Source organism: Agelaius tricolor, unplaced genomic scaffold (assembly GCF_023055355.1).
Source record: "Agelaius tricolor isolate 1412-34295 unplaced genomic scaffold, bAgeTri1.0.p SCAF_3, whole genome shotgun sequence".
Taxonomy (NCBI): Eukaryota; Metazoa; Chordata; class Aves; order Passeriformes; family Icteridae; genus Agelaius; species Agelaius tricolor.
The window spans coordinates 31,982,808-32,010,575 of NW_027269263.1; the positions used below are offsets into that span (position 1 = coordinate 31,982,808).

At 39.0% G+C, this 27,768-nt stretch overlaps 1 protein-coding gene and 1 long non-coding RNA gene across 10 annotated transcripts in view; one reads left to right on the forward strand and one right to left on the reverse strand.

Annotated features, from left to right (window-relative positions):
- The window catches only part of NAV3 (neuron navigator 3), a 511,162-nt gene that overhangs the window by 103,240 nt on the left and 380,154 nt on the right, over positions 1 to 27,768 (reverse strand). For 8 of the 9 annotated variants that reach the window (XM_071423373.1, XM_071423374.1, XM_071423369.1 and 5 more), the window contains 4 exons: positions 25,810 to 26,842; positions 18,393 to 18,508; positions 5,071 to 5,179; positions 2,928 to 3,311 (listed from right to left, as the gene is read on the reverse strand). In XM_071423373.1, coding sequence (XP_071279474.1) covers positions 2,928 to 3,311; positions 5,071 to 5,179; positions 18,393 to 18,508; positions 25,810 to 26,842 — 1,642 coding nt within the window. The remainder of the gene's footprint in view (positions 1 to 2,927; positions 3,312 to 5,070; positions 5,180 to 18,392; positions 18,509 to 25,809; positions 26,843 to 27,768) is intronic. The other variant, XM_071423370.1, reaches the window with a different exon arrangement.
- Positions 10,855 to 26,177, forward strand: LOC139588255 (uncharacterized). Its single transcript, XR_011678606.1, has 2 exons — positions 10,855 to 11,171; positions 25,175 to 26,177. It is a non-coding gene; the product is annotated as an uncharacterized lncRNA (long non-coding RNA).

Here is a 27,768-nt window from a genome sequence, read left to right on the forward strand (position 1 = left end):
GAAGACCTTACTACGATATTTAAGAATATTTGTATTGTGTGCTTCTTTTACTTGATTCTCCCCACATTATAATGCATGTCTAATGAATGAAACAGTGAGTATAGTGCTGTTTACTCACTAGAGAACCATTAAAAGATTATGAATTAAAAGTACCAGCAATAATTTCTGGAATGTCTACCTACAGCTTGGTTGTCTCTCTGAGATGTCTTGGCCCTTATAAGGGAGCAGCATCATCAGCCTGTCTTACCCACAGGACCTCTCCATTACATTCCCAAAGGACCTTTTGTTAAACTGTCCTCCCTCTTAGGCTCTTGTTCTTTCTGTTTCCCTTTTGTATATTCTGATAACTTTAATTTACCAACAAAGTTAGCATAAATTTATTTTTGAAGGACCATGCACATGTATGGCACTGAACATGGAAGCACAAATATTCAGAAAAAAAATTCTGTACCTCACTGAACCTACTCAAAATAAAGTACAGACTTACTGAAATAGGCGTAGTCCCAATGTTAAGTGTATGGCTAAAATGATCTCCCAGAGTTACTCCTGATTCAGTCTTTAACACAAGCTCTCCTTGAGCCATGAAATGGTGCCACACAAATGCACGTTTCACTCTAAGCATGTATGCAAGCACACAAACATTTAACTTTAGCAAATACACAGAATCCCAGGCACAAACCAAGGCACACACACACACTGCTGCTAGTCCAGCTGTTCTGTTGGCCCTCCCCCTGTGGTTCCTTCTGGGAGCAGATTTAGTTGAAGTCGTCTGTGACAGAGACCTGAGGGCCAATTCAGCAGCCAGGGAGCACCTGCCTTTGCCTCCATCCCCGTGGTTGGGGGTGGCTGAACAGGTGCAGGCCTTGAGAGCAAAGCTGCAGCAGTGGAGCCCTGTGTGGTCGCTCCAGTGTGAGAAGGCAGCATGTCCTGGGTGGCAGTATGGGTGAAGGCAGCCTCAAGTGCATTAAAACACAAAGGGTTCCTTTGATTATTTTCAACAAAACTCTGAGGTGTTTAAAGCATGGGTGAGATTTGGCCAGTAGTTTGGCAGTGTGTTTCTGAAGCCTTGGTATCTGGAGTTTAGAAAAGGTAACTTCACATTTGTTTGCAAAGGTCAATTAACAGTCACATTTACATATTATATTCATCTTTTATTAAAGACAAAATTCAGACTTTTTTGACAGATTATTTAGCTAGCTGTGAATTATCCAGTAGATTCCACAGCTATAGAACTGCATATTAAATTTAGCTGTGGCTTGAATGCAATCCAGACTAAATGCATTTTTTTCCCTGTATAAGTAAGGATAGACTTGACAAGTGCAACAGGCCTTCCTCGCACTAATTTCTAATTACTGCTGCATTCTTTTCCCCAAGTGTTTAAAGTAATTAAACTGATAATGGAAGAGGCATAGAGGAGATAAGACTTTACATGCCTCAGTGAATCCTGAAATTTCAGAGCTTATCAACTTGTTTTTAACATTTACTGCACCTAAAAATGTTAACTGAGCACAGAGCAACTTACTATCTATTGAGTTATCCTTATTACAGATGCAAAGAAAAGTCACATAAGATGACTATATTCACCCTTTAATGTGATAAGCTAATTAATACAACTCATGAGGCACTGCAAAGGATTCCCTTTTTTGAAATTTTGAATAAAACCATGCATCTGTCGAAGCCAGCATTAATATTTCCTTTATGATAAGAGGTCCTCAGACATTAAAGTATCATATTTTCCATATGTATTTTCTATTTTCTAGCACATATAAATATGGCATCCTACTTGACAGTCATTAATGATGTGTTGTGGACAATGTTATCAGCAGCGCTGTATACACAGATCACTGAAAAAGTAGACCAGGGAGATACAGGAATTGCTTTCTTTAAAATGATGCTTTTTCTAGAGATCTATCTTTGGATGGTGCTTGAGATGAGACACTACTCCAGAGAGAGCTTTAATCACAGACTTAGATTTCCCTTTAGGAATGTATCATACTCAATTTCATCCCCCACTATTCTCTAATCATAGTGATCTCTAATCATGCTTCAAACTAAGAGATTAGATTGACAGCAAGAATTCTAAAATTATAGAGTGAGGCAGTGTGGTGTGACATGACCAGGTACTCCATGGAACTTCTATTTAACATAGTGTTACATCAGTCAACAAGCAGCCTTGAGGTGCCAAAAGCAGCAGTGAATAGTAATTTAAGTATGAGTAAAACTGTAACATGGCTGTTCTTTTTTAATGATGTTCTAGGAGGTCTAACACACACAGAACTGAAGTGACTTGTGTTCCTAGATTGATATAAGAATTGTTGAATTTGAAACACAGGGAATGCAGCACCTCAAACTGCAGTACCCCAATTGATTGAGCAAACAAATATAAAAATTGTGATTCTTCCTCCTGGATACACTAAAAGAGTAACTGGTCTAGTCTTTAATGAAAAGATACTGCTGTTGCTCAAATGATATGCACAGCTGAAAACCTTCAATAAAGGCCCATTACAATGACTATGCTAGACAATATCTGAAGTGGAAACAGAAAGTCAGTGCTGTCAACAACTGCTTTTCATCAGCTGCATCCAATGTCATACATACCATCTCAAACAAAACATAAAAATACCAAAAGAAGACTTACCCCAGGGAAAGCAATGCAAACTGATGGCTCACAGGACAACCAGAATTTTCCAGTAAGTAATATTGAAATTCAAAGTTCACAGCAAAGTAATTTTGATGTTAAAGGAGAAGAACAGAATTTGAAGGCAGCTGAGAGTATCACTGGCAGATTAGAGGTTTATTTTTTTTATATGTCTATTTAAATTTTCCAACTATAATGCAAGTTCTGCTTGTGTGCCAAAATTTTTAGAAAAATCATTCTACTCCTACCAATCATGCATTAGTTCATATGGGGAAAAAGTGCCGCTTACCCACTGTTGATGTCATCAGTCCTCAGGCTTTTCCCAAGAATGTCTCCATCACTCATGTAGCCACCAACATCAGCTTCAGAGGATATGTCCAAATCAGCAGTTCCCTTCTCACTCATGTCAATCTGAGAGATGTTTCCAAGGCGAGAGACAGCGGCTCGGCGGAGCGGGGTGGTGTACATGAACCGAGAGGGGTCTGTGTGGATGAAGCGGCTGGCGCTGCTGCGAGGATAACCAGCACCCAAGGATGGAGCATCTCCCGCCTGCAGCCGAGGGCTGGCCTGCCCCAGCCTCCAAGTCACAGCGCTCGATCGGCTGGATAGGCTTGGTATGCTTCTCCCATTCACCTCAGTTGTCACAGTGCTGTCAAAAGTTGTCTCCAATGTGCTGCCAAACAGAATGGAGAAGTCAGTGAACTGTGCTTTCTATGTTCCTGAGAAATCAAGAAAAGTGAAGGCTGGAGGAAACTAATTTGTTTTTAAAAATTCTCTGTATGTACTTTCACCATATGCACTTATATGCTTGTATATGCCCTCAGTACTGAGGCCAGTCCTGTTTAGTATCTTTATAAATGACCTGGATGAGGGGATTGAGTGCTCCCTCAGTCGCTTTGCTGAAGACAGAAAATTGAACAAGAGTGCTCATCTGCTGGAGGGCAGGAAGGCTCTGCAGAGGAGTCTGGACAGGCTGGATCAATAGGCGAAGGCCAATTGTGTGAGGTTCACCAAGGCCAAGAACCAGGTCCTACTCTTGGGTCCCAAAAACCCCATGCAGTGCTACAGGCTGGGGACAGAGTGGCTAGAAAGCAGCCCAGCAAAAAAAGAGCTTGGGATGCTGGTGACAGTGGCTGAACATGAGCCAGCTGTGCCCAGGTGGCCAAGAAAGCCAATGGTATCCTGACCTGGATCGCAATAGTGTGGCCAGCAGGAGCAGGGAAATTATTATCCCCCTCTACTCGGCACTGGTGAGGCCACACCTTGAATCCTGTGTCCAGTTCTGGGCTCCTCAGTACAAGAAAGACATTGAGGTGCTGGAACGTGTCCAGAGAAGGGCAATGGAGTTGCTGAAGAGTCTGGAGCACAAGCCTGATGAGGAGTGGCTGAGGGAGTGGCCTGGAGAAAAGGAGGCTCAGGGTAGACCTTATCACTCTCTACACCTGCCTGAAAGGAGGTTGCAGTCAGATGGGTATTGGCATCTTCCCCTAGATAACAAGTGATAGGACAAGAGGAAATGGCCTCAAGTTGTAACAGGGGAGGTTTACAGTAGATATGAGGAAAAGTTTCTTCATGGATAGGGTTGCCAAGCACTGGAACAGGCTGCCCAGGAAAGAGATGGAGTCACCATTACTGGAATTATCTACAGGACTTGTACCTGCAGCACTTTGGGCCAGGGTTTATTAGTGGACTTGGCAGTGCTGGGCTATTGGTTGGACTTGGTGATCTTATAGGTCTTTTCCAAACTAAACAATTTAATGGTTCCATGATTCTATAACCTCTACTTGTGGGAATGATGCCAAACACCCAGTATCTTAACCAAGATTAGGACAAGAGAATATTGACCCTAGAGGTTTTACTAATCTGTGCACCATTGAAGGTGTGATAACCATTTTGGTGGAAAATCCACTATATGAATGTGTGACTAAACGTAATCACATGCATGGAATGTGTGAGACATGTTTTGTATGTTACAAAATTAGCAGAGACCCCAGGGACCAATCAGAAGGCGGTGGTTTATCTGTAACAAAATTAAAAGGGAGCTCATATGGGAAGAAAAGGGAAGTAGAGGAAAAAAACACTGGAGAGCTCAAAACTAACACTACACCAGTGTGTCCTTTTCTCATTGCTGACATATTTATTTTTTACATTTAGATTTTTCCTTGCAGTTGATCTCATTCCCAACATCTACTTATAAAATTACCTAAAATAAATTTTATCAGCTTCTAAATAAATGTGTATGAAACAATAACTGTCTTTATGAATGATTGTATAAGACATTTTGACAATATAGTATATTAAAGTCACATGTAAGTTGCTAAGGCAGTTTAGTGTCAAAGCTAATTTTCCCTTGCAAGTCTCTCATTCATTCAGTAACTAATAATACTCTCCCATGGTCCATATTTTTAATAGTCTACACAAAACCAGTATACCTGTGGCTTATCTGGGTCCCTCTAAGGCTGGACATGGTTTCTTCCAAATTCTGTCTCAGGTCTGCAATGTTCTTGACGGTTCTCATTCTTCTTGTTTCAGGGTCTTCCCCTGGAAGAATACAGTAAAACCAGCCTAGACTTAAGCATGTGAGTTTATAAGGTTGAATAAAGTGCACAAGAATGCACACATATGATCGTAAACATCTTTTAATATTTTAAAAAATAAAACTTCATCCTTTCATTAATAAAACACATATATGCTCATAAATAACATGTGGTATGTAAAAAAACCCCACCTGCCTATTAAGGCAGGCCCAAATCTATTAATGAAACTCTGATTTACAGTGTTGGGATTTTTATCCTCTGTAATCAAGGCAGGATGCAGCCCCAGACCACTTGATACATTATAAAGTCCCTTTTTAGTCCTTGACATTTTACATAACTCAGTAGGAAAAAAAGCCACAGTAAATCTGTGATCTGTCATCCCAGAAAAAACTGGGATGACTCTTAGAACAACTCTTCAGCATTCACTTAACATTAACACAGGCTATTTCAAAGTACTTCTTAAGTAAGGCACTTAATAAAGCATCTTTCCTAGACTGTAATGCTTTTCTGAAGAGGGACATTATTCTTCATATGGGATAGAATAAAATATGCTTCTTGGGATACAAATCTGAACACTCTAAGCACACACATCATTTATACAATTAGACTTTTCAACAGCCTTCAGGATCCATTGTGAAAAGCTAGTCTCATATCTCAGATAATGAAGCTTTCAGAACTTCACCTATAACATCCAGAACAATGTTTACGTCATACAATTAAAAAAAAATTTAAAAAAGGAGAGAAGTTATGTATGATACGTTACAAAAGAGAAACATCATAAACCTCAAAGAAGCCTCCAGCGGTCATACACAAAAACCCAGGAATGCAGGTTTTCTAGGAAATTCATAGATCAAGGAAGTTTAATTCATTTTACTTTTGAACAACAAGAGAATTTCAAAAGAAATTCTTTGACAAAAATCTCTGATTTCTTCAAGGCTAGTACTCTATTTCTGATCATGTCCTGTACCTGTTTCTTGTAAGAAAGTTCGCAAGAAGCCATTAGAGTTATGTATTAGAGTTAGATGTATTTTACATGTATTAGAGTTACATGTAAAATGCTGAACTTGAAGTGCAAATAATTCCTTTTTGACTCTATCATTTACAAATTTCACATCATACCTCACAGGCCTTCTGCAGTCAGGTCCTATTGCCCAAACACTCTGTAGGCTGCTAAGAAAAATCTCAACTCCTGACATTAAATGAAAATAAATTATTTAATATAAACTTTGATTCCTCCTCAACAGGCAAACAATGCATTTAACTAGCCAACATAACATGCAGCTGTGCCTTAATGCCAAACCAGCTTTCACAGCAATACCATTTTGAGGTTTTCCCATCTACCTTGCCCTGGTTGTGTCTTCTGTCCTCTTTGCTGCAGACAAATGGTCCTTTGGGAAATTATGTTTGCTTATTTCATCACTCACAAAAAACTCTTCAGTGCTATAATGATGCTAATGTCTATAAATATCTGGTTTGGCACCATGGAACTGACAGCGGGATCAACACGTGGACAGGATGGAAAAATGAAGTGGGGATACAGGTCCTGCACTGCTGCCAAACTCTTCTCAAGCCACACCCCAAGGCCATGTCTGTTCACAATATTTAGTTTCATAAAATAAACTACCTGTGTCCATTTTTACATGTAGTGTCTTGCAGGAGACAATGTCTGCAGTCACTGAAATTATTTACAACTCTTCCTGTGTTTCAAGCTACATGTGTTCGCTAAAGCACTGGCAATAAATGTACTCATGGATCCCAGCAGCTCTTTGCAGAAGTTTCTGTAGCACCCTGGAGCTTCCTGTGAGGCAGCAGGGCTCATGGCCAGGCTAGGCTGAAGACATTACATCCTGTTAGACTCAGACTGCTTTTTAAAGCCCAGACAATTTCCAGGCACACTGTCCATGCCTGCCTCCAGCCAGCTGTCTGTGGTGCACTCAGTTCCTCAGTCACTGCCCTTTGCCTTCCCTGCTCTGCCAAATGCATTCATATTGGCTTTCAAGAGCACATTATATTCCTGCCATAATACCTATATAAGGAAGATCCAGGAAATGTTACCTGCCCTGCCTTGAACCAGAGGTGAAAGAGTAGCTTGTTGGTATAAGAAAATCTTCTATTTACACAGAAAGACAAATTCTGGGGTCTATGCAGGCAGAATTAAAGGCAAAGCAATACTTAATATTTTTTCGAGGAACTGAATACAATTCCTATTGTAGAGTGACATTGCCCTTTTCCTTCCTTGTTTATCCTTGTCAGTTGTCCTTTGCTGTATGTTAACATTGCAAATTCTTGCAGCAAAAATGACAGCAGCTGTCTTTTTTAATATGTATTGCACAGTAAACAGCATAACAAAGCCTTGAGGTATAATTGCAATACATTAAATAAAAAAGGTACATATATGGCAAGCTGCCAAAATATATTTTCACAGTAAAGAATACTTCACTTTCAGACAAATTATACCATAAAATTTGGTTATTCTATCCTGCAGAGGTGAAAAACTTGAGATCTAATCTCTTTTGATCTCTCAGTGACACAGCAGATAATTTCCACCAGTTTTAACTAAAAAAAGGGTTAAAATTGAAGTTTTATTATATTAAAATACTACATAGTACTATTTTGAAAAATCTCCCACTAACTGCTAGAGTGATTTGAAAGGAATAGTTCTTTTTCCTTTCCATCATTCTCTAAATGTCACTGGAATCCTGCTGTACCATGGATGAACAAGTCAGAAGGTATAAACAGTTGACAGTGAAGAAATTTTCTGTACTGAGTACAAGATCCTCTGTTTTCATGATAGCACTGAGTCCCCATCCACATCAAGCCTCCTTCTGTAAAGAGGACCATAGGGATGATGAAGATGTTAATTTTTCAGAAAACTAGCTACACCCTGCCTGCTAGTGGAGACACTTCGGTGCTTATTGCATCAGGACTGGGTTCAAAGGCATCCCAGACTCCTCTGGGTACCTTGTTTCTTATAATATGGCACAGTCATCATAGTGTCTGGCCATATTTGCAGGACCTAACATATCAGAAAAGCTCCCAGTCTTGTTATCTCAAGTGATTCTGGTTTACACACTGAGAAAAAAATCAATTCTGTTTCACACATGGGGAAACTGGGATAAGACTAGAACTAGGGTAACCTGAAACTTTCTGTCAAAATTCTGTTCCTCTCTCAAGAAAGGCCATTTCCTCCAATCATTTGTAGCTTCATCATTTATAAACATGAAAATTCCAAAAGATTGTCCCCAATTTTTTTGCCTATAAACAGTGAATCATTATTCCCTCAGTAAATTTCTGGAAAATACATTGATTTCTTACACTGTGATACATTCACAGGAAATCAAAATAGACATTTTACAGAAACCACTAGATACCCAGGTCAGACTTTTACATTCACATTTCTGAAGCTCCCTCATAATTTCACATTCAATAATACTGTTCATAATAATTTCTGTTCTTCTGCACATGTACAGCCCAAAGCAAATGGGAGTGTAACAATTCCATCAATTGTCTGATTTGCATGAAAGGATTTACAAATAATAAACGTTTCCCCAGAGAACTGTCCACTACGAGATATTAATTCAGAAAGGAAAGTACCAGTTTTCCTTTGCAAGCAGGGAAACTGAGGCTTACAAAAGAGCAGGGATTTGTCAGTGGCAAACAGCTGAATAGGAGCAGAGGCAGGTATGAGCTCAGTCTTCTTTGCTAGCAAGCTTTTGATCTCTAGCAGAAGCCCTTTTAACCTACTGGTACAGTCTAATAATAAAAGGTATGCACACAAAGAGAATTCTTATTTCTTTCTTGTTTTGAGGTAACAGCTTTTTACACTATATACACAGCAAAAAGTTTGTCCTTAATGTTAAAACACAATCAGGGCTAACATATCTACCAGCAAGAAGCTTCAGGCTAGACACATGACATATAACCTTTGAAAAGCAAGCAGCTACTTCAACCATTTAACTGAAGACTGAAGAACAAAGCTTTGGAAATGAACACTTTGAGCACTCTTAAAGGGCTGAGAGATGAAAAGTAACACAGCAGCCTTTGAAGCACCTATGGCTGTGGACTTCAAATACTCACTGGCGTGCAGAGATATAACAAAAGTGGCTATTTGAGCTACACTGAAACCCTGGCACTCACAATTCCACATGTAGGGGTGCAATTATCTGCAGGGGGGCTAGAGAAGGGGGAAGAAATACTGGAGGGTCACTTTGTAGGAAGGCTGAGATGTGCTTCGTCCCACCCAAAACTTGGATTCAAGATATCAATTTCAAATTAATGAGAAAAATATCATTAAAATAGATTTATTTAACAATAAACTAATAGCACTTAAATATTTCACCTTATTTTTCAAAAAGCTAAGCTATGTTCAGTTATTCACAGGCTGCTGCTGCCCCTGCACCCATCACAAGCAATTTAGACATTTGTCTTCATTTCACACAGTCTTAAGATGTCACAGTAAGGAAACAAAGAAGAAATGGCTAGACTCTATTTTTGCATACTACTGCAAATAAACCCAGTTCTGTCTTGGGAAATCACTGTCAAGATCAAAAATCTGCTCTGTGCGGATATGTGCTAACACTTGGGTCTCCTCTTGCCCTTCCTGATGACAAGCCAAAGTTAACTTACCTAAAATATCAGTATAAAGGACCTGTTCTAGGTCACCCAGCATTGTTATTATGACATCTTCATCCAGATGTGCAGTCCCTTCACGCAAGCACCCTTCCTCCTCCTCCTCAGCCCAGGTCCTGCTGGGGAAATGGGATGTGCAGGACGCATTTTCATCATCGGATTTTTTGCTCTCCTCATTGTCAGTCTGAAAGCCTTCACCTGTACACCGGTCCCCTGACCTCCTGGATGTCCTGCTTCCAGCAGGTGGTATCCCCTGAAATGCCTGGTTTGTGGTGAATCCAGAGTGGCAGAGCGAGTGCACTGACTGTGAGAATGCCTTGGACAGGGAGCCTCTGCACCCAGCTTCTGCGTGCCGCTGTTGGTAACTCTGGCTGGACTTGGAGGCGTTTCCAAACCAGTTCTCCCTGTATGAGTGTCGCCTCTTCTCCCCTTCACTGATGAGCGTGAGATTGGTTAGAGACTTCTGCTTCTGAAGACGAGCACACCCTCTTCTAACATCCGTGCCTTTAAACACTGACAGTTCAGCAGATCGCTGCATCTTTCTGGCTGGGCTGCACCTCAGTTAGATTTCATATTTCTGAGATGGACAGCAGCTCAATTCCCCTGGGAGCTGCAGGCAGTGCTCCCTGCATCGCTGCACACCCCAGGTAGCACACGCTTGCACTCACAGTGAAAGCACAGCTCCCACATGCACTCTGCACGCTGGAAGGGACTAGACAGGCACAGTCATCTTCTTTAAAATTACGCTGCTGTCTCTGCTCAGCCACTTCTCGTCGGTCACTTTAATCTGCAGTACTTACAGTCATTTTCACTTCGATTTCTCTCAAGCAGAAGAGAGTTGATCAAACACTCTGCTCCAGCACAGAAGTAATCCCAAAAGCCAACTGTGTTTTCCCCTCTCCATCCAATCACCAGTCTCATCGGAGCGGTGGGCCTGCATCTCTTTCTACAGCTGCTGCTTTCTGAAATCCAAAGTAGGCACAAGTACTGTCTCGGGCTTTTCCTTCCTTCTCACCAGCTCATGACTGATCCTAGTGCACAGCTCTTCACTTCAGATGGGCTGACACAGAGCTGCAAGTACAGCCTCCACGTCAGAGCTCAATAAAGAGCCAAAATTAACCACTGAAGCACAAGCCTCCTTACATTTTAGCATTCAACCTGCATTCCCAGATATATGACTCTTCTCTGCTACTGCAGTGAATGCTGCTGGCTGCCATGGCAGCAAACATCCTGGTGAATTAAACCGGAGACACAGAAGCCTCTGCCCAGTTTACAGCGCCACAGGTTTCAAGACACAGCTTCACCTGAATGGGATGCTACAGTAACAGATCTAGCTCACGGTCAAATCCTATTTTTCTCCCCGAAAGGTAAGGATGAACAACTATTTCTTCCATATCACTGTTACTCCCTATGCAGGAAGCTAAAAGCAGACTTGCAAAAGGACCTTCAGTCTTGCAATTTCTGCTCTAAATAAAACAATGTAATTTAATATCATAAGACATGGAACACAATAGTATTTGTCTGGTAAAATGGTTCATAAAAGGAAATATTTAATTTCTTTCTCCTTAGAAAGCTACCCTGTTTGCACCTCTCTAAGATTCAGAGGCTAGTACAGAATTATAAAATCTGTAAAAAAATCGTTTCACACTATTCTGAAGAAAACCTATTAATGGAGGAGTGATTTTTTTTAATAAAGCAAATTAGTATTCTGTCAGAACTAAGTTCAGCAATTTTGAATGCTATTTTTAAATTCATTGTCCGGAGAGAAAGAAGACTTACGCTAAAATGTATGTCTTTTCTCACAAAGGAAAAGATGTTAGTCCCAGAAATGGACAGATGAACAAAGAAATACCTGAATTTAATCATATTTTTTTAGATACAAACTTTTTTATCTAGGGGAAATTAATTTCACAAAACATTATATAGAAATCTACGAATAATAAAACTGCTGTATAAAAATAAACTGCTTTTGTCAGTGTGAAAATATGCTCATCTCAAGTCTCTACCTGAGAAACCTTGACAGAAAAATAACCTTTAAAAATGCCACCCTAAGAATTAAAAGCTGTTCACAGATTTCCTGTATGAATAAACAGATGTTAGCAGAAGCCTCAGTGTGTATTTCTTGCCTTTCACTTCAGTTTACAGTTATTGAAGATACACAGGGGAAAATTCTCAGAAATTTCAAAGGAAAGGTACATTTCTTCCTAGATAACTCTCAGAAACATGGAATAACTCTCAGAAACATGGAATGACTCAGAATAAAAAATCAGTAGTCTAAAGTAATGGTGGTTTTCCATATTAGAGCACTGGATTTCTGAGGAAGACATCAATAGGAGGTACCACTCCCATCCCCACCTAGAACACACAGTCAAAGAGCAGACATAAGGAATGGTCTGTCTGCCTGAGTACAAAACTGTCCCAAATATTAAACACCTATCACTTTTTCAGCATGGAAATAAAAGATAAGACTGCTGTGTTTACTCCAGGGTCTGCCAGCTGCAGTGACATACGGGCTCTTGGAAGGGTTTGATGAATGTGCTGGTGCCTGCCTGCAGCACAGCAGGTGTGGTGTGGATGCCAATGGTGTCTCAGATCTGCTGTGGTGCTGGTGTTGCCACAGAATGCCAGAGCACTGCCTGCACACTCCTGTGTTGGTGTGCACTGACAGTGCCATGTGGCTGTCCCAGCCTGTCTAACACGCCTGATAAAGCTGCGGTTGCTAGAAAGTCCTCACAGGGAGGTACTGACAATAGAAAAATTCAAAAAAAGAAGGACAGTCTCACTCTTTTTGCATTAATTGATTTTATATCCTGAATTTTTACTCAAATAGGTACAGTATTCTCCATTGCTATATTTTGAATTTAACAAGAAGGATAATGACTTTTAGCTCATTTGGTCAGAGCACAGTACTAATAATGGCAAGGTTGTGGATCCAATCCCTGTGTGGGCCATTCACTTAAGAGCTGGACTTGATGATCCTTCTGGGTCCCTTTCAAACCAAATCAGACTGTGATTCTGTGATTTGGTTCTGTGATGCCAAATTTTTCTTGGTGATTGTCTTGGAATCAAGAGAACAGGCTCTTTTCCTACCATAAAGAGCAAGTCTCAATCTCTCCCTGATATTTCAAATCCATTAATAACTTCCTCACCTGCCCTCTTACGCCCCAACACCTGCAGGCAGTGACTTGTCTCCATGGAAAGCTGTAGGCAGAGGTGGACCTGCTCTGCCTCCATGCAGGCTCCCAGTGTGCATGGTCACATGCAGCAGTCTGCACTGCAGAGCTGCACTGGCCTCAGGAACCCTTGTGGGCAGGGCACAGCCCTCGTGCCATGCACTGCTCTGCTAGGGAAGCAGTGCATGGCATGGCTGCTCAGCTCCAACATGAGACCAGATACAAGCTACCAGAACTGGAACAGGTAGAGTCAGTGCTCTTTCTAGCTGGGAGCAGAAAAAGTTATGGCAGGGGATGAAAAATGTTCACCCAATGAGCCACACCAAACTTCCCATATGGTGCTGCCAATAGGTGCCACACCCCCCCAGGCTGGACCGGTCTCTGGCAGTGTCCTGGGCCACCCAGTGAGCCTCAGGGTCTCTGCTGACCTGTTACTTCTCCCAGCTGAGCTGGTCATTGCAGCCCAGCTTCAGAGCACACAGGTCACAGAGCATCATACTGAAAAGGGAATGACACCTGGACTGTGTGAGAGCCATGTGAGGGTTGCTGACAGCTGCAGCATTCATCTGCCCCACTTTGAAATACACTGAAAACACAGTGAGTGCAGTGCTTTTCTACAGAGGTAGTGAGGCTAATCACACAACCTTCATTCAGCCTTCCTGTGTACAGACATTTTACCACATCTCTTAATTATAAAAGTTATATGAACTTTTCTCCCATTAATCCCATTGCCTCACATGGTTGACAGGCCATGGTGATCATCCCCAGATACAATGGATACTTATATATTTATCTCAGACCAAGTACTCAGTAGAAACAACACTGAATTTATCCTTGTACTTTACCACATCCATCTGCAGGGTGTCATTTGCCAAAACATAAAATTGCAATGTGAAAAATTCTTAGGTTTATTTCTTCAAAAAGAATTTTCTAAAGCTCAGCTCTCCATTTTAAAATGTTTACATATAGCAACCAAAAAATACATCTTTCTGTGGTAAGAAGAAAGTATAGGAGACTAGAGGAGAGCAAATGTCATGACAGCATTATTCCCCAACTACCTTGCAATTTAGTGTGCTCTCCACCCACCAAGCAGGAATATGTTTACATCAAGAACATGTTAGGGAACTTCCTCTATCACAGTCAGTGTAACATACTACTTTATTTTTACAGTCTGTTTCCTAAAAGGAATTATAAAAATTATTTTAAGAACTAATAATCTTTGGGCAATTTTGCTGTCAGATAAGACTTTCTTTGAAGTCTCAGTGGATGGTTTAGAACCCTACGAATGAATTATGTAATAGATATGGAAATGCATAAGATTATGAATCTCTTCAGCTAAGCTTACTTGAAAAAAAAAGAAACTATTCCTGCATGTATTAATTATTTCTTTCAGAGAACAAAAAATTAAGCACAATAAACATAAAATACTTAAATTTGAATGTTTTTATGCTAATCCTGCCATTGAGATAGCCCTATAACTTTTAAAAGTAGTGTTTCATTTCTGCTTCATTCATCAGATTTTAAAAAATTAGTCAATATTTATAAATTCATGAATAATTACTTAATCAAACACTTTGCATTAAGCTCTTAGAACATGCCAGCACTTGTGAAAGCCAAATGTTATCACTGATTTAATAAAATAATACTTAGTTTACTGACATGTACAGTTTACAATGGATTATTAACTAATTAACTTCCTGACATCCTTCTCCAATAAACCTGCTGCAGAAGGTGATAAATGTCATAGCTACTTTAAGAAGAAATAGTTGGTAAGAAAGTCTGAAAAACTTGTTCCCAGCCATATCATGAATAACAACAACCAACCTGAGTTACTTTATTAGCCATTATTGCCATTATCATATAATAATCCTGTTTATAAAGGTATATTCCAGTTTTGTAGAAACTGAATGGATAGATACTGAGTAGTCTCGTTGAGGCAAACGCTATATAAAGTACATGCAAGAAATTGTGCTCATACTTGAATGCAGAATTGTTCCTTATTTAGGGGACTCAGATTCTGTCTGGGATTTTCCGGACAGAGGTCTGCGCACCTGTGTGTCACATGAGCAATAAGCCTACCACACACAGAACACACCACAACTACTCCTCAGGTGTCTCATGCCTACAAACAGGGCTCATTCAGTGGGAGTACATGTATCACTGGAGCTGTGCACACAGAGGGGATTCAAGGTATGCAGGAAGACTAAAAACTGCTCTAGGTGTACTCTTGTGCTGATCGCCATGTGCACTGTGGAAACACTTGAGGCTGTTCTGGCTGAGCTGTGGAATATTCAAAGGGGGAAAAAAAAGTAGGAAAAAGTCTGAAGCACTTCAGATCACATCTAGAACAAATTGCCCCCCAGAGACATGGGAACAGATTTAAAATACCTCTACCAAGATGCAGAACTGCTTTTAGGCATAAGCCATGTATACCGGCTTTAGGCATAAGCCCTTTATATATTCACCAAGAGCAACAGATTGTTGGTGATAATATAAAAATAAAGAGGGTGTCCAGTTTATGAGGACAACCACAAGCCACACTTCTGAGTCTATGCCTACACTAGCCTCCTCACCCCCCTGGCCTTCCAGCACTATTCCCTTCTCATGGCTGTGCAGGTAAAACCAAGAAATCACTTGCAAAGCAGTGGGCAGGAAAACACGTGGCTTGAACTCTGACTTTACCTTTCACCAGATCTGAGTTGGAAGACAGGAGAAGCTTTAAAGGTAACCAGCTCCCTTGGAGGAGGAAGACAGAGCAGAAGAGAGCTGAAAACTCCCTCCACAGATTCTTGCTTTACTTTCTACCTTCCCATCACCACTGTTTAGACAGTAGCAAAGGGATGTGAACTGCGTTGCTGGACACAGAAAGCAGAGCCATGAATTTTCACTACCACAGCAAGGAAATTAACTTGGGCTTGACTCCTGAATTACACCAGGAGAATGGTGCCTGGCCAACCACTCCTAAATAATTTTAAGATTATTTTTTTTTACATTCAACTTTTGTCTTTATTGTGGAGAAGTCTTGAGCTAGACAAGCTTAAAGCATCAGTTTAGGTTCAGTTGGCTGATATTGCTCTGAAGTGAGTTAGGAGCTTTGATATGAACAACTTGCCTGGTTATGGGAGCAGTAATCTTCAGCCAAGAAGCAATAACAAACAGGATGTGTAAATATTCAGAAAATAGAGAAACAGTTTATACAATATTGGCTAAAATATTCTAATCCTGAGGATGTCAGCCTTAGTTCTAAATATCTGGCACTTTAAAAATAATAATGATCAATGAAGCAGAAACACAATACAGGTGGGACAACACTTTATGAATGCACTCCTCCAAGCTGTTTAGAGATTTCCACAGATGTTCACTCTTCATCATTATCCTTACTGATCCTTACCGTTTACAAACATATTGTGCTAGGGTGGTGGCTACTGAGTTTCAAAAGAAGATCAAGATAATATAAAGATGATGTCCACCCACAGCAACAGTTGAAAATTTCAGGACAAAGGTAATAGCAAAATGAAAGAAAGTAGATTAGTTGCTTAATACCCTGAAAATAAGTGACCAGACCATGGAAATTAACCTTCCTATCTCTTTGCTACTACACTAGAGTAATCCCTTGATCATATCAGAATAAAGATGCTCTTAAGTAAAAGAATTGAACTGTCCTTTCTCATAGGTAATCCACCATGGAATACTCCTCTGAGCAGCTATCACATAAGCTTTTATCCATGCAGATCTAACAACATAATCACCAATGACTTGGTGATAGTTCATCCATGCAGAGAATTAATTATTCAGCAAATATAGTACTTGATCCATTTATTCCTTTTGCTGCTAACAGTTAAATACAGGTGACACACCTCTGCTTTCCTATGTGCACAGCAAATCACTGACCACATTTTCCCAGTGGTTCTGCTTTACAGCCTGTTATGCCAATCAATGGCTAATGCCAGAGTTTAAATAATCAGACTAGGAACATCTCTGGTGTCTAGTTTTCTTTATGTCATATTCTTCTTTTTGATGCTGCTTAGTTTTTGTTCACAACAGTAAAAAGGTCATCAGACATGATATTCTGTTTGATCATTTCAGCAGGCATTTAATTGTTTGGGGTTTTTCTAGCTTCTCTCTGGATGATTCCTTGAAGCATCTCTTGATTTATGGAAGTGTTTCAATTAAACTTTTTATATATATTAGACCAAGGAGTCAAATTTCTGAAGTAATTAAAAACCATTTTATATTTTAGCAGGTATGCGTTACCTCCAAAGAGGTGATATATTTATCACAGAACCTGGCTGTGCAAATAAAGGATATCAGAAGACTTCCAAAGGGACTGAGACAAACCAGGACAAAACCCATTTCAGTAGGAGTCAGTTAAATGTCAAGACAGTCCCCAAAAATCTTGGGCATCTGATTTCCCTTCTGGTGGAGAGATAATTTTAGAATGATGTATCAAATTAGTGCATTAAGTGAGTTATATCCTGTGTGAGAAGAACCAAGACTCATGACAAATCCATTTAAATGTTGACAATTTGTGGTAAAAGGGCAAAACTGTAGTTAAACCAGTGAGATAGGATATCACCTTTAATTTTTGTAGAATTATAAGATTAAGGATGCTAATGAAAAACAAAACAAAGCAACAGCAAAAATAAACCCTTAAACCCCCAAGTAACAGCTCTTGCAGAGTCCCTTTGGAACAACTTGCACACAACCCTGCAGTGCAGTTCAGTCCCGATGAGAAAGTGAGGTGTGGCACACTTTGCTTTTTGCATGGATAGGCAGAGTCATGGCCAGACCCAATGCTGATGTAACTTAGCATTGTTCAGTTGACTTCAAAGGAGTTATTCCAACATGACTAAAATATCCCATCCCTTCAGCTTTGTAACCTAGTAAGGACTTTAATCCATGTTTACAAGGAATTCCTTGTAACACAACCTTTAGCAGCTTAGCTCTAGCAGCAGCTTACACATCAGGTACAATAGTAAGGACTTGCATGTTTTCTGAATACAGATTCATTAATAAAAGGAATGTGTATATTACGTAATTTATGTCTCAGTTCTGATGTTATGATTTAATTTGATGTTATTAAATGAGAGTGTTAAACTTTCTGAAGTCAACTTTCCACTGCTCCTCTTGGAACATTCAGTATGATTAAATGAAATAACAATTACTCGAAACCCTAGGTTGTCAAGGTGCAGTTTTTGCAAAATGATAAAGAGGGTATTTGAACAGAAGGAACAAGTTTAAATAGATAACAGTGGATTTGAAGCACTAAATATGCATGACCTAAATTTTCTGTGTATTTAATACCCCTCATGATTGGAGGTCAGAAGTATTATTTCAACCCATCACAAAGCTCCCAGTAAGAAACAGATGTAAATAAAGAAGTTCACAGTCTTCTCCTGACTCATTGTTACTCACCAGATATCTCCTCTAGGCACTGTTTGGCAGTCTTACTAAATGACAAATCCATCTTAGTAGGACTGGTACAGGAGTCAGCAGGTGGTAAAGAGGTACTGTCATTTTCTGAGAGAGTTCTGAAATGAAGCAAGAAGATTGATTATTATTATCTGTCATTCATGCTCATGGAAGAAAGTGCTACTTACAGCTCCATCTAGAATCATATCACTATAGGGTGAAAATATAATTTTTGTCACATTCTTATGCTAGCTTAAAGTCCAGATACACAAATATACAAGCAACTAGGCTTGCTCTCTCTCTCTCTGAAGAAACAAGTTGTAGTTAATTCTGTGAGATTTTAAGCCTTTTTTTCCCTCACTTTTTTTCTGAAGGATTTGTCAACCAGATCTAATCAGAATTCATTTACATTGGTTAAGTCACATCCCTGCACACACATAAAGGAAATAAAAACTTGTAATTGATGAAATATTAAATGAGAAAGGCCACGTGGGAAAAAGCTTATGCAAGGCTGGATGGAAATTTGGCCCAGATATTTAAATCTATGTGCAGTTTCTTTTGATAATGCCCCTTATAAGACCCTGGGGAATGGGATAATACAAGTTTTTCAATTAACTTGCTACTAAATAGCTCATATTTGCTTTGAGGGTATATTTCTGTGAAAATCAATGATAAATTATAATGGTAACCCCTCACTGAATACAGTTACTTTCCGTTATATGAAAGTAAATAGCAAGAAATACATGAGCATACTGATTATAATAAAAAATATCTCACACACTTATTGCCTCTTCTTACAGAACAGCTGTAGAATCTACTTTGCCCTGGAACTGCTGAACACTAATGTCATCAAACAGCAACATGTGTATACAGTAAAAGAACACATCTAAAAATATAATAGCCAGTTTTTGAAACAAAATTTTAAAAGATCTTCACTTAGAGCTTGAGCTCTTCCAGCTTTTCTGACATGAATAGCAGTCACCCTTCTGATTTATTGAAAGACAAGTGAAATATTTATATCTTAATTTTAAACTGTGACATTTATAGTTCTATTTTCAAAATTCAGCATAAAGTGTTTCCAATGACCAACTAAACTTAAAAGAGAAACATTTAACTGTGTGATGTATCTGTATTTTGTAAATAAAATTCATAAAAAGTGACTTACCTCTCAAAATAATTTCATAACAACTTATTTTATGAAATAAATTTCCAGTTAATATTTTCTTTACATTTACTCAATGAATTTTTTCAGTAATTCAAAACAATAGATGAGGAAACAGATATCTGCACAAAGAGCAGCACAAGTACTGACATGGTGGAATCTATTGATTAGAATCATCCAGCTCAGAAACAGAAATATAAATTATGCCTGATCAGATGCAATGTTTTCTTACCAATTTCTGTACTTTTGAGATGTAAACAGAGAACTGCTCTATAAAAACTAATTTTGGTTCTTGTCTGTCACACACTACTGGAAACACAAGCTCAGTACATGTTGCAAGGCTAGCTATGTCCTGCCAACCTTGAATGTAGTTTTACATTTGATGCTTGAGAGGAGAGTCTCTTAAGTAAAAAAAAGAGCTCACTCCATCCCTCTGCAGGGAACACACTCTGAAACTCCACAGTCCTGCTTGCTTTCCCAAAGGGCTTTGAATCCTTAAAATTTTAATTGTCTGAGGAAACAACAGAAATCTCATGGAGGACTATGGATTTTGCAGCAGCCTAGGTTCTGCTTGCTTGAGACAACAGTTTATTTGTTGATGTAGAATTTTGGGGCTCTTGGGGAACAAGAAGTACCCAGGTACACAATAGGTACCTAAAACTTCAAGTTGCATTGCTGTGGGTCCATTGTGGGTTGTGATACATTGGACCAAGAATATAAATGCCTCTTCTAATTTTTATAAAAAATGGGAAATTAAATTGTGAGGTTTGTCTTCTATACTTCTGGCTTTAATGTCTTTCAGTGGGATGCATTAATCCTATGAACAACTCAAGTGATTGCTGCAGGACTGGAGATTAAACTCAAAGCAAGTAAACAGCAAATTAAGTGATCTTCTCATTTGCCTTGCACACTGGCCTAAATGAATTATCCTCTATCCTCTACCTACTCACAGCCCACTGCCTTAAAGAGAATGAACTTCTTACATCTCTCTTGATATCAGAAAAAGGGAAAAGAATTTCAGTTTGGTCAAAGCCAGTCCAGTGATATTTCTTTCAGTGCTGTGCATCTACAGTGGAGGTTAATTTAGGCAACCTTCATGAAAACAGGACAATCTGTTTCTATTTCAATCACGGCAATCAAAGAATATCTTTCTCCAACCCACTGAGTTACATGCTACCTATTTGTAAGAGTATCAAACTCACTTAATGGGACAAATCCTTTTTTCAGTCAGACCTGCACAAGCTTATTCATTCTGATTAAAATGAGCCTGTACAGGGTAATTAAGAACAGAGTTTGAAACACTACTTAAAAAATGGTCTCTAACACAGTCAGTCATTTCCTGTCTCTAAAAAAATAGCAAATCTTAGATAAACATAGATAACATCAAAGATTTGTTTGCTTTTTAGTTGACATTCCAAAAGATATCAGATAAAAATGATGGCATTTTTCCAACAGCTCCCTGAGTTGCAGCTGTCTTGAATGTGTATCACTGTCAGTGTAACAGACTGGCAGGACCACATCTGCAATATGAGCAGTTCGATCACCCATGTTCAAGAACTGTGAGTTAAATTGGGAACAGATGCAAGGAAGGGCTACTAGGATGCTCATGGGGAAGAATAAACCCTTCTGGGAAAAAAAAAAAAACAACCAAAACAAAAAACCAAAAAACCAACAAACACAAAACCAGAAAGAGCTGATTTGGTTTAGCCTCACAAAAGAGAAGGAAGGCAATGGGATTATTCTCTCACATATTTAAGAAGAGCAATCAAAGAGAAGGAAAACATCTTTTTTAGTCAAAGGACTGAATTAATCAAATATGTGCTTATAATGATTTCTTCACTTATTATGCTTCTTCCCATCTCCTCAACTAACACCTCTACAATGGAAACTTTTCTTGCACACATTACTTGAAAATCTATAATGGAAAAATGGGAGGATGTGTCTAAAGACCACGTATTTGTTACAACTAAAACTGGTGAGTGGCAATCTTGAGCACTACCTATGACTGCAAAACTTTGGGAGTGACTGTTGCTTTATTTTCACAGCAGCAATGCAAATAACAGGAATCAATAAAGCACTGCAGTATGACTTCGAGTCCTCACTTTATTGAAGAAAGTATGTTTAGCAGTATAATCTGTTATTAACAAACACAATAAACTGACAGAACGGTTTTTTCTGTAAACTTAGTTTTAACTCCACAATCAGTGACACAGAAGTAGCTTCTGCTCATTAAAACAGGATATCAATATGGCTTCAAGAAAACCTGCGCATGTTATAATTGCAGGATCCTTGAAGAGTAATATAATTTTTTCCCTTAGCCTGTACAAAAACATCCTGAATAGGCATCTGGAATTGAATGTCACTGTACTTCCAGAGATACAACCAGATATATCCTCCTTTCCATCTGTAACTGCTCTGAACCTCCTGCTCACCTTGAGACTATGGCCTAGTAAAACAATTGCGTTGATCACCATGTAGTAAAGGAGTTGGGAAGAAAGTTTTAGTAACCAGTAACATGTTTATTTATTACACTGATATATCCTTTTTCTGCCCTATCTGTTGAATACTTTTGTCCTTACAGAATCATAAAGTAATTGAGATCAGAAAGATGTTCTAGGTGCTGTCTGGTCCAATGACTTTCTTAAAGAGTCACATTAAGTTGCTCAGAGCCTTGATTTGTTGAAGCCTGGACATGCCCAAAGACAGAGATTCCATAACTTTGTTCCACAGCCTGCACCAAGTGTTTCACCACTCAAACTAAACCCATATTTTTTTAACTTTCAATCAGCACCTCCGCTGTTTTAACTTGCATCTTTTACCTCTTATTCTTTCACCCTGCATTTCAGAGAAGAATCTGGCAGTATCTTCGCTACATCAACATATTAGGTAGCTGAAGTTGCCAGTTTGTTACTCTGCAGGGACAAAAGAAGTGCCAAACTGGTATTTTTAGTCCAGCACTGAAAGAATATCTCTGCAAGACTGCAATTCAGACACTGCTGAAACATCTTCCAGATGTTGCTATCATCAAACAGAAACTTAGCTGAAAAATGGAAATTTAAGCAATGCACGACACAGAAGCGTAGCTCGGGATGATGAGTGGTCAGCTAATTCTCTGCAGCAATTTCTATACTTTCAGCATTTTGGGCAGTAAGCAATTCCTGAGCAACATAGGCCCTGGGATGTGAGAGCTTTAGATTCTGTATCTCGGCCATGGGAAAGAGACTTACTAATCCCCTCCAGTGGTTACTGCAGGAGTTAATAAAATAAAGCTCATATGCAGTACATGTATCCAGTTACAGCCCAATGTTCTTCTACTGAAATTCAGCAGGATTTCTTTTTTTGTCATTAATGTACCTTTTTCCTCCTATTTGCACTGTAGCCTAGTAAGTGCTAAACTTCTGTTTACTCTTCTGTGCTTGAAATTTAAGCACCACTAGGAAGACAGCTAAATTCTAAGGCCAATTTCAATACAAGTTTAAGATCTTGGGAAAATGGTACAATTTCCAGTCTCCTACAATTCTGTCTTAAGTAAAAGAATGTGCAATTTTAAGTAGCAGCTGGTGTACTTCAAACAATTATACAGTCTCTTAAACCATCCTACTGTATCTGTCTTATCAAGCTTTCTGGCAAATAAATTACATCTTCTTCAGTCTTACATCAGTGGGACACTGCAGTCAGCTTCAGACGGGACACACCAGGGACTATAAATAGTATATTCACAGCCACTCTTGAAAATAAAGCATCACTTTCTGGCAGAATGGAAGAATTTAAGTGATGCCTGTTTAGATGATCTCAAACACAACTCTGACTGTTGCTGTTAATCTTTGAAGAGAAATTTTAATCCCATATGAATTTTGATGTCAGGTGTTTAGGAGGAATAAAATACCATGTGATATCAGATAGGGCAAAGCACCAAGACTGCAAAGCTGAATAGTGCAATATCCCACTTGAGAACCTCCCACTAAAACAGTCCATTAATAAAAATATAGACTTCTTGAAAACATGACTATTAATAACTGTTATAGGTTTGCATTACTTACTTAAGGAAAATACATGGCATTCTCAAAAAATTCCTTGGAATACCTAATTTTCCTCACAGTATCTACAGTAACATCCTCTAGGTTAAAAAAAAATATTTCAAAATACATGGTATTCACAGGTATCAGCAACAAATCAAGAAACGACTAGCTTACTTATGCTTGTGCTAATGGTCTAAATAGATGACACAAGTATATTACAAGATTCTGCAGAACTCTGGATAACTCTGTATTTTTACTAAATTTTATTGAAATTTTTTACAAAGACTGAAGTTCAAACTCACAGAGCCTAGATATTCCTTGTAGCTGGGTAAAAAACCCCTGTTAGTCGAAATGGTAATCATTGTTTACTAACTTATATAAAGCTATGAGAAAGCACACCTGAAAATTCTGTGTATTAATGGTGGTGTCTGCTTTAAAAGCAATTATGTTGAAGAACAAAGAATGTAAGTATAGTGCTCCAGCTCTTGCTCCTTTCCACTTACCATATATCCTCAGAAATAAATATGCCGACTTTGAAAATTTGCGTATTTTATCCTTGGTAATATTTATATTTTTCTATTAAATCATCGTCTGGTATTATGAACTCCTCAAGATTTTAAAGAAATTTAGTTACTGTGAATTTTTAGTGAGATTCTGCACTCACAGAGATACATATTGAAGCAACTTCATCAAAGTCTGTCTTTTGCTATGAGTTTATGGCATTTTGAGATCAGAAACTGGCTCTGAGAATTTTATTTTCATGTGAGATTCAACTTCAAATACTCCTTTGCTGTTTGTTTGAAGCAAAGAGACAATTATTAATAAGAAATATTACTGGAAGATGCATGCTTCTATCACCCTTTAATATTCAAAATATGCCCTGCTTCAAGGCAAAGCTTAAAACAAAACGAAGACATCTCCATCATGCAATGAAATGGCATCAATATGTAGCAAAATAGCCATTGAGCAGCATACACATCTGAAGGCAAAGCATAGCTCCTTTTTCTCTCTCCTTGTACATGCACCCTAACACATATGTAGGCTGTCCCATGAACCACCCTAGAAATCCTCTGTATCACTGAGGTTATTCCAGATTGTCACATGCATATTAAGTGTATCCAATGATACATACAATTGAAACTCCAGAGGCTCCACTGCATATTAGAATAAATATAACCCATACTGAGCCTTTTCTTCCTCCCATATGATTTTCTGAATTTATCAGTCATCCACATTGGTTTTGAAGCTATGTTTAGTTGTGTGTAATGATTTATATACTTCCTCAGAGACTACTTCATCACCTCTTTAATCTTTAGCCAAGATTATCCAGAGTACTACTCACTAAGAAAAACTGGCAGTATATTTTGTTTAATAATGTATTTGTCATTTTATCAGATGTTAAATTTACCCACAACTGTAGCTAAAACCCTCCAACAGCTCACAACTGGAAACATTCAAATCAGCCTGTCAATCTTTCCACACATTTTCTGTCTCCTGAGTTGTACAACAATGAATCTCCCAGCTTCTCTTCCACTGCTCTATCATACAGCAAAATAAATTTGGAGAAATGTTGATACATTCAACTGTTCGTTCTTCTTTTTCAGAGCCTTGGCCCTCTGAAGAGTTACTATTGCCTGTAAAAATTTAACTGTCTGCAGGGAGTTTATCTACACCAATTTAATGTAGAAAACTAAACAGGAAAAGAACTGCAAACAGCAACTTTTTCTGTCTACACAAACTGTTGAAATATTTTTGAATACTGGTAGAAGCTTGTATATGTTTTTTCTTCAAATATCCACCAGTACTGTTACATATTCTGAAAACATCAGGAATTTATGTTATGATCTTTTAAAAGAATGGTGAGTTCTAAGCAAATATTATCGAATATCAGCAAATAGATGATGAGGTTCTTTGAATGCAAACAAGAATATTCACACTAGAAACCTGACTCAGCTGTGACCTTTCAAAAGCAGCACAGAGAATGTACCACATAATCTGTATTTCTAATCAAAACATAGCAAATATTTGCAGTGGATTGCTTTTGTACAAGGTAAAGACTCAGAGTTCTTGTAAGAAATTGTTCATAGAGTAACATTAATTAAAAAATAATATTAGAAAAACATTGGCATGATGCTGCGACAGAAACTGGGGGATAACAGCATGATCCACCATTACTTTATCCATTTTAGCTCTCTTACCTAATTGGAAGCACAAACCCCAATTTTCTCCATGAACTTACCTATAAATGAAAGGAGCTACCGTGGCAGTGTTGGGGTGGCTGTATTGCTGTTGCTGAGGGAGCTGGACTACACCATTTCCTGTGCCTTGGCCACTGCCTGCAGCCATTGAGGTGCTGACGGAGGATCCTGGAGTGAGAGCAGCACTTGGTTCTTTCCCTTCAGAAGAAGCAAGACCAGAGGAAGGAGAAGCCTTCTCACTAAGCTGAGATTTTGGTGTTGACTGGGACTGGTTTCCTTTTGTAGTCCTCAGTTTTTCAACCTCCTTACTCCCTGTGCATGCGGAAGAAGTGCTCTGCTTTGCTGTTGGCACCTTTGATCCAGGTTTTGGGATCCCACTAGAAGATGAAATTAAACTTTCTTTCTTGGCTGCTGTTGTCTTGCTTCCCTTTGGGATTAAGCTTGCAATTTTTGAGCTCTTCTTTGTAGATGATTCAATGACCTGATCCTTCTCTTCCTTGACTGCTTTCTCAGTGCAAACTTTGTTTTTGTCCCTGTTCTTTTCCTCTTTGTCCTTTGGCTGTAGCAAAGACTTTTTATTGCTGAGATTTTTGCTGCCAGCTTTTGGAGGGGTTAACTTGGGTGATACTTTGGGACTGCTACTTGTGGAGCCGCCGCTGTTCACCCCCCCACTTAAGACATCCATTTCACTACACTCTGAAAAGTTGTCATCCTCTCTCCCGCTGTCACTGGGTCCTGAGCTCAGTGACAAAGGAGGTCTCAGAGCAGTCCTAGCATTAACCAGCTTGAATTTTTCCAGCATAGATTTTTGTCCAGATGAAGGGGGCTTCACACCTTCAGAAGGGGGTGGCTTGAGCCTGTCTGAAGTAGGAGTAGGGGAGGTTGCAGGACTGGGCTGCTTCACAGACAGCATGGTAGAGGTCGCGCTGTGTTTGACATTCATGGATTTGCTGCGCCAAGGCTTGCTGGCACTTGGAGAGGGTATGGCAGAGACCTGCTGCTGCCCGGTGCTGGTGGGATGCTGCACATTTCCATTCATGCCTGAAGAGGGGTGAGGGCCTTTTGGTGAATCTGCTAAAAAAACAGAAAAAAGCCATAGTGGAATAGTTACTCTCCCACCTCATAGTTACTCTCTCATCACCCTCTCTCATGCTTGAGGGTGATGTCATATTCCCTGGAATTTAATACACATTTATATGTGATCTAAAATAAACATAATTTATATGTGCATGGAACATGAAGGATGCTAATATAATATGCCTTTCTTCCCTCCATTATCACGGTGTTTGATATTTCTACTATTCCAAGAAAGCCTCAGAAACACCTTCCTTACAACAATTTCATTATGCCAATCAAGCCTTCCAAGTTAAGATTTTATTTTTTAATCTTTTTATGTTTTATTTTTCCAATCACTTGTTCATAACTAAACACTGAAGGAAAAATAAAGAATGCTACAATTATGTCAGAAAACCAGACCTGGACAAAGAGGAGTCTGATGTTTAGTGAAAGCAAAATATGTGCTAGAAAGCTAAGGTTTTGGGCAAGAGGAGAGGGACTTAGTAATACTGAAATTAAATGCATAAAATCAATAGTCATAAAAGCGAAAAAGGCTGGTGACAATACATTTTTTAGTTTTAAGTACTGTTAACAATATTTAGCAGCTCACTTCTGGAACTTATCCCAGTACACTTTCAAAGGTAGGAAAAAAAATTATCAACAATTTCACCAGTGTCAGTACTTGAAAGTTACAGTGATACATCATGCGCATGGGAACAGCAATGATAGTTGGTTTGGCTCTGAACTCAGGCAGGCAAAGAAGGCTCTGCCACATTCACTACATTTTCATCATCCATGAACTTCAGTGGATCTTTGGAATGAATGAGAACAAGGCCGTACGGTGGTTTGACAGGAAATATGTTTTCTGGGATGCTGTGGTTAGGCCAATGGGTGCTCAGATTTTAATATTGGCACCTAATGTGGCCATTGGAACAGTGGATCCG